At 40.8% G+C, this 14,236-nt stretch overlaps 1 protein-coding gene across 1 annotated transcript; it reads right to left on the bottom strand.

Moving 5' to 3' along the window:
- Nucleotides 1–7,334: 7,334 nt before the first annotated feature.
- HNRNPA0 (heterogeneous nuclear ribonucleoprotein A0) lies at nt 7,335–10,336 on the bottom strand. The gene has a single exon (XM_059061319.2). It carries the CDS (start codon nt 8,757–8,759, stop codon nt 7,851–7,853), a length of 909 nt encoding a protein of 302 aa, XP_058917302.1. The 5' UTR covers nt 8,760–10,336; the 3' UTR covers nt 7,335–7,850.
- Between the last annotated feature and the right edge of the window lie 3,900 nt (nt 10,337–14,236).

The raw sequence follows: 14,236 nt of genomic DNA on the forward strand, positions 1-14,236 counted from the left end.
AGAATATCCAGCAGAGATAACCATTTTGTAAAGCTATCTGCAAAAGACACAATGCTTCAATGTGTTTACCAGCATCTTCAACTTGCTATGTTCAAACCTTCCTTCTAAATCTCCTCTTCCCATTTTCGGTGACATCACCATTCTCCTACTCACACAGTAATTCTGATTCAACTACTCCCTCTTCCTTATTCCCCCCACCATATCCGATCATTTGCCAATTATACTTTCACAACTTCCCTCAAATTCCCTTTCAGTCTATTGCCAGTACTACTTCTTTGTTCATGCTCTCATTTTCTTACCTGGTTAACATCAGCTGTCTTAGAGGCCTTAGCACCTGAAACATCACTCAAATGCCATCTATTATACTCAGTGTTATTGATTAATCTTTCTAAATTAGTCCTTACTATCACTATTGTTTCTCAAAAATCTTTAGTGACTTCCACCAACCGCCAGATAGACTACTCAAAGACCTCAGTAATATGGTCCCAACTTTTCCCAATTTATTTCCCACAACTCTCCTCTACCCTTAATACAAATTAGCCACTTGTATTTGGAAGCTTCATTTGTAAAGGAAGTTTTGTGCAGACTGGCCATTGGAATCAGACTTGGATTCAACTCCCAGATCAATCATTTCACCAGCTGGGTGGCCTTGGGAAAGTTTCTTAACCTGAGATGAGCTTCAGCTACCTTATCTGTGAAGCAGAAGGTTACTGAATGGATCAAGTGAGAACACCTGCAAATGTACTTAGTACAATGTTTAGCACAGAGTAGGCACGCCCATATCTCTGCCTATTTGTCCCTCTAACTAAAATTACCTCTTTCTCCCCTCACCTTCTCTATGTGGCCAATTTTTTAAGTGAAATACCACATCTTCCACAATGCTTTTCTTGAACTTTCTTCCTACCTGGAAGTCACTCTCAACACATTATTTATCTTTCTTATAATAACAAATAAACACACATAGCTAACATGGTTCATATCTCTCCTACTAGAGTTGAAGCAGCAGAGGTATAGAGGGTTCCCACATCCAAGCTCACCCAGCAAATCAAGAGCAAGGCCTAGGTTAAAAACCAAACCTCAGATACTGAATGCTCTACAGACTACATACGCATGTCATTACTTTTTTAAAGATAGTTATTCATTCACCTCGTTAACTGTGCAAATACCTTGTGGTTGAGGTGGGGGTGAAAAAAGGTACACTTTTGCTCATCAGTCACATCCCTTATCAGAAGTATATTAAAATTACTATATACCAGAGATGATAGTATGCCCTTTACATGTATTCTTTCACTGAATTCCTTCAACAACTCTGTGAGACAGGTATTAATAGTAGTCTCTCCTTTCTAAAGACAAGGAAACTGAGGTTCAGGCCAATTAGCTCAAGATCATGGAACAAGAAGGTGACCGGGTCAAGAAAATAACCTGTTCTACTTGATACCAAAATTTATGTCCTTAAGGACTATGAAATACTAAATCAGACACCTACTGAGGCAAATTACATTTGCAACATAAGCATCAAAGGAAAAAATATACCTTTCATATGGTATCCAAATAACAAGTAACCAATGAAGGAGTGAGACTATTTTAATCAGAGGATACATACTAAATGACAATGGGACTAACTCCAATTTGTTTGTATGGTGTGAACAATCTGAGATGATGCCACGATGCTGAAAAGGATGCAAGATTTCAAAAGAAATAGAATTCCCAACAGAATGCAAGTTATGTGAAGACAGGAACCCTGTTAGTCTCACAGCTGTGTATCTCCAGACCCTAGAAGTGTTTTGCACAAAGAAGGTAATCAATACCTAATGAAACTGACAGTGAACACTGGGAAATAAGCATACTGTCCAAATGGTACAAGTTCACTTCAGATAACTTTAGAGCAGTAGAGATGACACAAACCCATTACAGGTAGAATTTTTTTTTAAGCAAACCTTACAAAGTGGTAAAAGAATCAAAGGGGCCAAAGAAAATCTGAGTAGAGAACGGAGCACAGAACTAAAAAAAAAAAAAAAATCTTCTTGAATCCTTTTTTTCCTCTCTGAAGATTCAAATCATTCAGCTCCAGGTGCAAGTTTTAAAAGTATATGGAATAGGTCAGTACATAAGAGACTCAACTGCACTTTTTAGCCTTCCTAATATGGGATTCCTTTCTCAAAAGCAGCTTTCTGATATCTCCTTTTTTATGTTGTTTTACCTGGTAGCATTTAACTTCTCATTTAGGAAGAATGTGAAGTTCACCCACAAGTAGGCTCCAAATGTCAAAGACTAATTTTCCCACATCAGTTGCGTGCCTCTCTTGAAAATGAGCAATAAATCATATTTCCCAACGAGATACTTCCACACATTATACTTAGTAAGAGACTATATTTAAGCACCAAGAACATTCAGGATGTGCTAACTTCAAATTCAATTTGAAGCTAATAATTCACGCCCAATTATTCTTCAGACTAACCCTGCCTCCCCACAAATTATAAAACTGTTAATTTTTAAAACAAAATTTACAGTACATACTAAGCTTTCAATTATAGCAAATTAAGTTTTATCAGAAACTGTTGGGCTTCCCTGGTGGCGCAGTGGTTGAGAGTCCGCCTGACGATGCAGGGGACACGGGTTCGTGCCACGGTCTGGGAAGATCCCACATGCCGCTGAGCGGCTAGGCCAGTGAGCCATGGCCGCTGAGCCTGAGCTCCACAACGGGAGAGGCCACAACAGTGAGAAAGGCCCGCGTACCGCAAAAAAAAAAAAAAAAAAAAAAACACCTGTTTACTGCAAAAGTTACTAACAAAACTGTATTTTAAAATCAGCTAATGTCAAAATATTGGGAAGACATATTAAAGGAAGAAAATGGAAGAATAGTGAGGATACTGTTAACTATGGCTTAATAAAGGGGGTCTCCAAACTATGAATTACACTCCTTACTGAAATATTTAGTGATCACTTCCCATTTAACATCTCAACTGATCTGTATTTCTATCACTGAATATGTCCCATCTCCCTTAAGCTGATTCTATCAATGCTTAGCAAAAATCGTTGAGTCATAAAATAATGCAAAATAAAAATGGATGATGTGCTTCTAAAGTCTTCGTGGTCCAGCAATCTAAGAAAAAAACTGTAAGGAGCCCAATACATCATGCTCCGTGTTTTGGCATAAGCTGTGGAACACCCTTTACCAACTCATCTACCTAGTCCTAATGTGAAGACTAGTCCAAATGTTAACATTTTTCTTGACCTACAAAAAGTCATCACTGTTGCTCATACCTATCTCTGACTAAAATGTTCACACTCTATCATGATATTTCCGCTACTCAAACAAAACCTATGGGTACCTTGTGAGCATGGGCTGATCCTCTTTGGTACATTGCAACACAAGCCCTGCAAAAGTAGTTTTAAATTATCATCAGAGGAAATATGGAAACATGCTAATCAATAAATTATAGTGCCTCTCTACTATAGAATACCACAGTTATATGAGACAGAACTGTATGTACAGATATGGGTGTCTTTGAAGTTAATATATATATGTATGTATATATAAAATGACTCAATTCTTGTTCCTAAAAAAAGAGAAATGTACCTCCCTGCAAATAAAAAGAACTAGAAGTAGACAAACTTGTTAACATAGGCTATCTACATGTACTGGGAGAAAACAGGAAGGAACAATATAATGGTCTTCATAGGCCATTAACTGTTTTATCATGTATAATCTAGCTTTGAAGTTTTTCAGTAAAACGTTTTAGTTGAATATACCCTAAGGCTTTTAACAATGCTGCCAATAAGCATGTATCCTTCCCTGAATATACACTGAGAACTAAAAAATACATGATACCAGAGAAATGCTGCATTCTGATTATCCAGCACATTTAATTCTAACGTAGCCATCTCATCAACTAAATGTATATGTGATGAACAAGAACATGATGTGCAACAAGAATCACTGCATTATTTGTAACAGCAAGAGAAGGAAGAAGCCTCATGTCCATCAACAGCTATGGTACAGCCATGCTATGGAACATTATACAGGTATTAAGAAGGATGAGCAAGGTCTATTTGCCGTGATATGTCAATGATATACATATAAACTGCAAAACTATATAATCCTTTTAAAAATTAATGTAGGTACATACAAAACAGATCTAGCTGAACATACGCCTATTAACAAGGATTACCCTCGAGAAGAGAGTTTGCTCATATTGGCAGGGTTTTTACTCATTCTGTTTAGTTTGGTTTACAAGCAGTTATTTAATTATACTAATTTTTGAAAATACACCAGCCTCAAGAAGATTCAGTAACATGTTTCTTCTATTTCCTAGTAATACTGGTATTTTCTGTGACTTGAAGTACAATCCAAATATGCAGTATTATACTTTTTAAAATAACACAGTAGAAGAAAGGGACTTTTTATTGGAAAAAAAATTTACAATGTATGTTCACTTTTAATAGAAAGCATTAGACAAAGGCACAGCAATGTAATCTGCACTGCAATAAGACACTAAGGAAAAGGCATTGTCTTACACTGGTTTAGAGGCAATCTTTGTTGCCCTGCTTCAGAAAAAAAATAAAGCCTTCTAAAACAGGGAAAAGAAATAATTTTTCCCAGTGACCAAAATCTTAACACTGACTCAGAAAGTTGTTTAAAATGGAAGAAACAGACTTACCTCTTCTAAGTGCAAATACTGTCTTTTGGGGAATAATCCTAAAATTATCCAGATGCAATTTTGCTTAAATCAATTCAACATCCAAATGCCCACTTTCAATCAGCAAAGACATACAACGTTTAAAGTGCAAATTCTCAAATTTGAGAAAATTAAGCACACTTAAAAGATACATAAGCCTACAAACCAAATAACTGACACTGCCATTTCTGGTCTTGAAGGAAATAATAGCAAATTCTTAAGTATCCTCAATCCTTTAATCTTGCTTAAAAACAAAAATTTATTGTGAAGGTTTAAGTATGAAATCTGCATTCTAAATCACTAAGTTATGGGAGGAAACAATCAGTATATCATCCTGTTTTGTTATCACTATGAACGTTAACCATTTGCAAGCTTTTTAATATTTGAAATTACTATCAATCTTTTAAACCACTTCCAACTAATGATTACCATTGACTTTATACTAAACACTGTAAATGCAAAAGTTCTTCACGATAGGGAGACCAAAAAAAAGGTTCATTTTTATTTTTCTAATCTTTCAAATTAAATTCAAGCATAGCACAAAAATTATATTCAATACTGATTAGGTTCTGTACCACCTCCTCCCATGAAGTCTTAATTAAATTTGAAGTAGTAATATTCAGATAGTTCTTACAGGTGAAAGAAATCAAAACGTGTAAGAACAAATAAGTCCCACATGCCAAAAATGCTTGCATAAAATTGACAAGAATTCTAAGACTAAATACCACTACTTTTACCTTCACTAAATACCAATCCAGATTATAAATTTGTAAAGGTATATACATGACAATGAAGTGGTAATATACCATGAACAGAACACTGTCATTTTTCTAATTAAGAGAAAATCCTTTAACCTAATTTTTTTTACAAGTCACTACGTTGGAAATACAAAATGATAGTAACCTTATTACACTTTGAAAACCCTACAAAAGGTGGACTATTCCAATTGAACCAGAAGAAACAGATCTTCCCCTTAAAACTGAGTAAAATAAGAGTAATTATGATTAAAAAAAATTTAAGCATATCATTTTCTGTATCTTCGAGAACCCCCCCAAAAGCTGGGCCAAATTACATGAAGAAAGACAGTATGATGCATTTTACTAAGAGTAAAAAACAGAAATTTAAGCAAATTGTAAAACCATGTGAGTGCAAAATTTGACTATGTTGCTTATTTATTCAATACGCAAAAATATCTATCCCATTTGTTGTAGAGGTATGTAAGTATTTGTACCAAGTATCAGCTACCCTTTGTCAAAGTGACTACTAAGCAGGCCTTAAGCAGCCTAGCAATCTTGACGGTTCTTCCTGTCTCCTGAAAGCAGAACCCTAGCAATTAGAAAAAAGAATTTTGGCAAGAATTAAATCTTAATATACAGCAACAAGAATTAAGAGGAAAAGGGTCAATATATTTTTTTTACTTTAAAGCCCAGTAATCTCCCTTCAGAAAGCTTTAATACAGCTAGTTTTGGGCTTTCAACCACAAAACTCCAGTCAAATATTTTACCATAACATTAAATCAAAATGTAGGTACTAGATTAACAGGTACTCTGAACCCACCCACCAGGTTATACATACTCTCACTCAATCATGTAAAGAATTGAATTCTTTATTTGTGATATCCATAAACGTTGCTATTCTATGTCTATCCAAGAAGGCAATTTTCTCTGGTATCACTGTTTTGTTTTGCTTTTTATAAACAACAACTTGAATTCTATTGCATGAAATAGCTACAAATATACATTTGTTAACCAAGCAGAAAACACAGATATTTTGCTTTACAACTTGCACCTAAGATACCAGTACACGAAGCTGGTTCATTAGTCGTCATAGCAATATGGGGCCACTGCCCAAGCTATGCATAGCAGTTTACATTTTCAAATCTCATGTAGAAAGGGCAATTGTGATATTGACTGTTAACTACATTCCTGTAAAACCCATTTTAGTTACAAGTAAATGTATAACCGAAGTCTGCACAGATTTTTGATGGCAAAACTTCTAAATCTGACGCAACTGTCCTAAACAAGTTTTTAAACGAATTGTTTTGCAGATATACTGCCATTCTGCCAGTAGATGGTGCCACAAAGGTTGGGGGAAGGATTTCCATAAGGACAACAATTCAGCTAGAGGGGAAAAAAAAACGTCTAAACCTGCTCTGAAAATACAAAAACGCTTTTAGTTTGAGGATAAAATATAACCCTTATTTGTAACCATTCATTACAGACAAACCAGTAAGAGGGATGAAACTAAGCCATCTGAAATTTTTTTAACAGTTTATATGAATGAAAACACATGCTTAATACAAACTATTTCTTTAGAACTACACGGTACATACTTTGAGGTAAATTCTCATAGAAAGAAGTGACCAACCATGTCAAGATGATAAGCAAATTACTTAGTACAAGAGATGGATGCAAAGAAACTAAAGATTTTTAAAAGCCACATCCACCACTTCAAAAGTTTTACCTGTTAGGGATAAAATTCAACACGTCACTACCAGGGCAACAGCAAGAAGAAAAAAAAAAAAAAAAAAACCCACAGGACCTTTTAAAAGTTTCTCGAAGTACACATCAAGAATTAAGAATTAACAAGAAAATTTTTCAACTAACATCCCTTAAAACGGTACGGAATGGATCCTAGAAAAAAATGTTAGACATGTACGGTCAAACACAATGATTTATTAAAAATAAAACGTAAAAATGATTTTTGTACATATGCTTCCAAATTTCGGGCATGGGATCCAAGGGATTTCATAGAAAACGCTGTAGCCAGATATCAAGTCCTTACAACAAAGTAAACTAACCCGCCCAACCCCCGCCCAGGTTTTGCTACAGAATCAGCAAGTTCACTCCCTCCCCCCAAAAAAAACACAAATTAAAACAAGACATCTTGCTAGTATAAAAACGACCAAGGTCCAAGTAATAATAAAAAAATAGAGTCCATCAATGACTGTAACACAAAAATGTGTATGTGGGGCCAAGTCCATCTTCAGAGGGAGACAAGGGAGGTGGCAGGCAAACAGGGCAACACCCCCAAGGGTGAACAGCCTTAGAAGTGGCTTCCCCAAGGGCAAAATGGGGAAGGCGGTGGGAGGGGAAAGGACTTAGGAGTCGACCCTAGTTGGGTGGTTGAAAACAGCTACCCCTATAGCCACTCCCAGGCATTAAAAAATTTTTAGAAGGAGCTGCCTCCATACCCACCCCCACCGCCATAGCCACCTCTGTAAGGTCCACTGTTACTGCGACCTCCCCAGCTGCTGCCTCCTCCACCGCCGCCGCCACCGCTCTTCATGGGCCCATAGGACGACTGGTGCTGGCTGTAGCTACCGAAGCCGCCGAAGCCGTTACCGTAGTCGCTTCCACCGTAGGACGAACCGCCTCCGCCGCCTCCGTAGGCGTTATAGCCACCGCCGCCGCCGTAACCACCGTAGCTGTTGTAGCCGCCACCGCCCTTAGACAGGCCGTTCTGGTCACGACCACCGCCCCGACCCCGGCCGCCCCGGCCGCCCCGGGAGGAGCGGGAGCCGCCTCCGCCCCCACCGGAGTGGATATCCTCCTTAGGGACAGCCTTCTTCACCTCCACGCGATGGCCCTGGATCGGATGGAACTTGACCACCGCGGCCTTGTCTGCCGCGTCGTGATTCTGAAAATACACGAAGCCGAAACCACGCTTCTTGCCGGACTGCTTGTCGGCAATAATCTCGGCCTTTTCCACGGTGCCAAACTGCGAGAAGTGCTCTATCAGGTCGCCCTCGGCCACGTCTCCCTTAAGGCCCCCGACAAAGAGCTTCTTCACCTTGGCGTGGGCACCGGGCCGCGCCGAATCCTCCCGGGACACCGCCCGCTTCAGCTCCACCGTGTTGCCGTCCACGGCATGGGGCGAGGCGGCCATGGCGGCATCGGCCTCCTCCACATTGGAGTAGGTCACGAAGCCAAAACAACGGGAGCGCTTGGTCTGGGGGTTCACCACTACCACGCAGTCCGTCAGGGTCCCAAAGGCTTCAAAGTGGCCGCGCAGGCCCGACTCACTCGTCTGCACGTTGAGGCCGCCGATGAACAGCTTACACAGCTGGGAATTCTCCATCTCCACGGCCCGGGCCTTCCCCCCGCCCTGCGAGCTCCGAGGTTTCGCCGTCGCCGTTATCGTTGGCTAAGGCTTCTTCACAGCTTGGGCCCAGCCGTCGCTGGAGCCGCCCCCGCCGGTCACCGACGGGGAAGGGAAGAAGGGAAGGGAAGGGAAAGAGGAAGAGAGGAAGGGGAAGGGAAGGGGAAAGGTGCCGGCTAGAGGGCGAGCCGAGGAGACCTGAAAGCAAGCAAGGCCGCCGCTACCGCCACCTCCGCTCCCTTATCTGGGCACCACACAAAGAGGCCGCTGAACGCGCGCGCACCCTCGCCGAGGCGTGCGTCACCGCGGACGTACGACAGCCCAGGGCTGCCCGCCAATCCCCGCCTCGCTCTCATTAGTCCCGCCTACCGCGCTGCCGCGCCGCTCTAGGTCACGGACTCCCCGCCCTCCGCGGTCTATTCAAGCCCTCGGCCTGCGCTGCTCCCACCATCGCCTCTACCGCCCTGCTTTCACCCCCGGGATCCTCAGTGCGCCCTGACTAGGGACTCTCTCTGCACTTAGCGAACCTTTGCGATTCATTTGCCCCCAGCTCCGCGGCTGTTCCCGGTGATTTTCCCCCTCCCCTAGCCGTATCCCCTCGCCAAACTCCGCAGTGGCGTTCGCGCCAGCCCCTTGAGAGACATGTCAGCTCAGCCAATCACGGCGATCCGCCCGCACCCACTTCCGTTTTCGGCAGCTGCTGGACGGGCGCGCTCCCCGGTGCGCGCTGGCCCCGGCGCCCGTAGTATGCAGAGCTCTATTGCCACCCCCACGCCTCGTCCCGTCCTGGGCTGGCCGCGGGGTGGGAAGGGGAGCTGGGGTCGAGCCGGGGACGTGCTGGGGGCCGTTCCCAACGGATGCGGCCTGGGGCGCCACGCGCGGGCTTTTTGAAAACTTGACTGTCGGGGTTAGGGGTCTGGAGTTAACTTGCCGTGTTTCGGCCGGGCCGCTACACCTGGCGTCTTCGCCCCTCCCGTCCGCACAAAGATGGAGGAAAGAGGCCTAGTCGGGGAAGGCGGTTATTAATCGTTTATAGTGGGCCGAAGCGGCGATTAGACTAAAACGCCGGCACGTGGCCCTGCGCAAAGGAGAGTACAAGGCTCTGTGAAGGACAGCAGTGCGCCTCCAGACTTTCCGACCAAGGCGTGGCACGAAACCCCCGCCACCACTAGGCCGTGAAGCCCTCCCGCGACACCCCTCTCAGCCTCCCTGCACGCATTTCAGACAGAGGACATTTTCATATTACCCCAGTGTACACATCTTTTTATGTGTTTACGTTATCTGTGAGAGCTTCCTTCCCAACTAAAACGTTAGGTTTTTAAAGGTGTTTCCAATCGGACTGGGAGCCGAGGGAGTTAAACACATTAACACTGTATATTAAGTATTACGCACCCCTGAGAACTGCCTTACGGACCCAGATGGGAATGCAAGAAAGTTACAGTGGCTTCCATTTATTGAACCTTTTGTGTGCCAAGCAAGATACAGGGAGTGCGACATGGTGTAAGACATGTGACCGAAAGCCCAAAAACCATGTGGTATAGTAAAAGAGGAATTCCTCACTGTATCCTGGAATGGAATGTATTCAGAAATGATTACAGAGGTAGAAGTTGCACTGAATCGCAGAGTCAAAGGCTAGATAACATTTCTGTAGGGAGTTTATCTGAACAAAATCTGGAGGAAATTTATAAGCTCCCAAGGACAATGAGTGGACCAGTTTGGATCAGGAGGTTTTTGACAGAAAAAAGGATAATAAGGGTCTTGGTATTATGGAATGTTTTGAAATTTAGCTTAAGGAGTATGAATATTATTTCAAAGGCATATAGATAGGCTTCAAAGTTTGGGGACAATCTATAGTCTGGCTCTAACACCTAACTAACCATGTGACCATCGAGTTGTGTGACTTCAGACAGGTCACCTAACCTTTTAAAAATTATAAGTTTTATTATCTGAAAATCAGAACATAAAACACCTACCCAGTGTGGTAAAAATTAAATGAGATTCTGCATGTAAACGCAGAGCACAGTGCCTGGCACATAGTAAGTGCTCAATGTATCCAATAAATACTATACCGAGTGCTGGGAACAGGGCAGTAAACAATAGACAAAAATCTCTGCCCTCATGGAACTTACATTCTTCTGGGGAGAAGCAGACAATAAATAAGAATGGTATACAGCATGTTAGATAGTGATAAGTGCCATTGAAAAAATTAGAAGGACAATAGGAAACTACTACCTTGTCATTACAAAACAATTCAGGTATGTCAGGATTTGCTAACCAACTGATAAAGAATGAGGAAAATAAAAGCATTCCAGTGTTTGAAATCTGGAAGCCAAAAACTGCAGCATAATAGAACTAGAAAAATCTAACAAAAGAAACTATTTTGGAGGAAGTGGGGGAGATGATGAACATAGTTGTTAATGTTTAAGGTGATACTGGGATATTCATGGGGCACTGTTTTCTGGAATGCCTAAGACTATAGCTCAGATGAGAGATTAGACCTGAAGAAATTTAGTTTAGAGTAATCCAAATAAATGTAAAACAGTAAAAGGTGAATTTCTGAAAGAGAATAAGACCATAACTTATTTTTCCATCTAAACTGTAAATTCTAAACTAACAGTTTTTTCCTACATTGTTTTGAAATAATCCTCCATACCACCTTATTGACGACCCATTATTGGTTTAATTTCTATTGACTAGGAAAGCTTCAAAGAAGTGTATGTCTAGTATAAGCCTTACATATAGAAGGAGGGTAGGGATGATGGGAGAAAACACAAGCATGTTTGAGAGGCTTTTAGAAAGCCAGGATAAATGCAAGATAATTGGGATGTTAGATTCTTTTCAGAGATTGGATTGGTAAAGCTAGGGACAGTGAATAAGCAGTGTTATATAAACACTTAAGTGATGCTGTCGCTTTCCTACCCCACCGATCATTCAGGAGAAAAACATTATTTTTTTCTACTTTACCTTTTAGATCATTGCCTCAGTATGGTTCTTGGCTTTACCTTGCTTACAGGTATGTCAGCCTTCCAAAACAAAAAAGTTTAAAAATATAACTGAAATTTAGACAACTTTTGTTTTCCATTCCTCCTGCAAATGTGATTACAAAAACCTAATTGAATATGGTGTTTAAACAACTCATAGAAATGCACAATAAAAAGGGCATATTTTACTGTACCTAAATATACCCAGAAAAAGAAAAAGAGAAAAGGAAAGAATGAGCTGAAGAAGAGGGGGGAAACTATGGCCAGCTATATTTTCAGAAAGCAGCAAACTCTGCTTTTTTTTTTTAAGTCAACTTTTTATTATATCCAAGAGTTTCTTTTTGCAGTTAAGAGTTCTGTTGTGGCCTGAACTGTGTCCCCACCCTCCCCTCTATATTCATATTTTGAAGCCCTAGCCCCCAGTACTTCTGAATGTAACTATAATTGAAGATAAGGTCTTTAAAGAGGTGATTAATTTAAAATGAGGCTCTTAGGATGGAGCCCTAATCCATATGGTTAGTGTCCTTATAAGAAAAGGAAGAGACACCAGAGGCATATGTGCACAGAGCAATGACCATGTGAAGAGGCAGCGAGAGGGTGGTCATCTGCAAGCCAGGAAGAAAGATCTCAGAAGATCTCAACCCTGCTGGCACCTTGATCTTGGACCTCCAACCTCCAAAAGTTGGAGAAAAAATTTCTGTTGGTATTTTGTTATGGCAGCCCTAGCAAACCAATACATGTTCCATTTTTATTTACTCAAGGTACCTTCCAAAAGGGCAGTCTGCCATTTGTGATGAGGTACAGTCTTTCTAATGGACTCTTTAGAAACTCACATCAACAGCCTTAAAATCTGACCCATTCTTCTGAACCAGTAATGATGCTTCTGGAAATTTATCCTAAGGAAATAATTAAGGATCTGTGTAAGAGTTCAGCTACAACATCTCAATACTGTTTAAACTAGAAAAAAAAATAGGAAACTATCTAATTGCCCCCAAATAGCTAACTAATTAAACAAATAAGGAAATAAATAAATAGTTCAGGTAAGAATATTATGAAGCAGTTAAATTGATACTGTATAGGAAAAACAATGACTGGTACTTGGGTATGAATCTTACACCATTATGATGATGTGTGAACGGTCACATTACTTATTTTACCAAATCAAATTGTCTGACTTTAAACCACATACTTGACAGAATGGCAATAATGTCAACATGTCATTATTGGGGCTCCTCTCATCCTTTTCCACTCAAAGGCACTTGCCTCTCATTCCATCCCCTCTTGGGTAATCTAAGAGCAATACCCTTGATAAAATGCTTTTTGTTTAAAAAAAAAAAAGGTGGGGGAGACAATGAGGACTGAACTTAAAAGACTCTCCTAAGGCAAAAACATACACAGACATATTCAATCTGTGTATATATTAACTGTATCTTGTTCCAGTGCCTGTATATTTTCTTGCCTCAGGTGCAAAATCTAGGCTTTTAGAAGGGATTTATATTTGTTTCCTCCACATGGGAGGGGATGTCAAAGGAGGAGGGCTTGGAAAAAGACAGTTTCCCAAGTCTAGGATAAATGACCACACAAAAGGTACAAACTTCCAATTATAAGTCCTGGGGATATCATGTATAGCACAGTGACTATAGTTAACAGTACTATATTGTATATTTGAAAGTTGCTAAGAGAGTAGATCTGAAAAGTTCTTATCTCAAGAAAAAAACTATATGTGGTGAAGGATGTTAACTAAACTTATTGTGATGATCATTTTTGCAGTATATACATATTGCAAATCATTAAGATGTATAGCTAAAACTAATACAATATTTTCTGTCAATTATACCTCAGTTTTTAACATTAATTTTGAAACAAAAGAAATGACCAGAAGCTTCTGAGTTTTTGTCCATGGGAGGAAACAGTGGCCCAGCCAGTGTACAGCCCATCATTCTACTTTACCCTCCCCCTCTACACACACACACACACACACACACACACACACACACACACACACACAGAGATAACAGTGCAGGCTGAACACTATCTTGAAAGCAAGGGATATCACCTTAGTCTTGGGACCAGATCCACATCTGTAGCCCCAAATAAACCTGGAATTCTTATATGTAAAACTCCAATAATAATGGATATTTAATTGCCAACCACTTGGGTGGGAGGTTGGGGAAGGTTACCAGAATTAAAGGATGTTATGGACTGAATGTGTCCACCAAAATTCGTATGTTGAGGCCTAATCCCCAATGTGCTGGTATTTGCAGGTAGGGACTTTGGGAGGAAAGTCATGAGAGTGGAGCCCTCATGAATGGGATTAGTGCCCTTATAAAGAGAACCAAAGAGCTTTCTAGCTCGCCTTCCATCATGTGAGGACACGGCAAGATGACAGCCACTTATGAACTGGGAAGCAGGCCCTCACCAGATTCTCAATCTGCCAGCACCTTGATCTTAGATTTCCCAGCCCCCAGAAATATG

The sequence above is a fragment of the Kogia breviceps genome, chromosome 4 (assembly GCF_026419965.1).
Source record: "Kogia breviceps isolate mKogBre1 chromosome 4, mKogBre1 haplotype 1, whole genome shotgun sequence".
Taxonomy (NCBI): domain Eukaryota; kingdom Metazoa; phylum Chordata; class Mammalia; order Artiodactyla; family Physeteridae; genus Kogia; species Kogia breviceps.

What these genes read in the sequence shown, in the direction of transcription:
- HNRNPA0 (XM_059061319.2), bottom strand. Translation starts at nt 8,759, where the DNA reads ATGGAGAATTCCCAGCTGTGTAAGCTGTTCATCGGCGGCCTCAACGTG.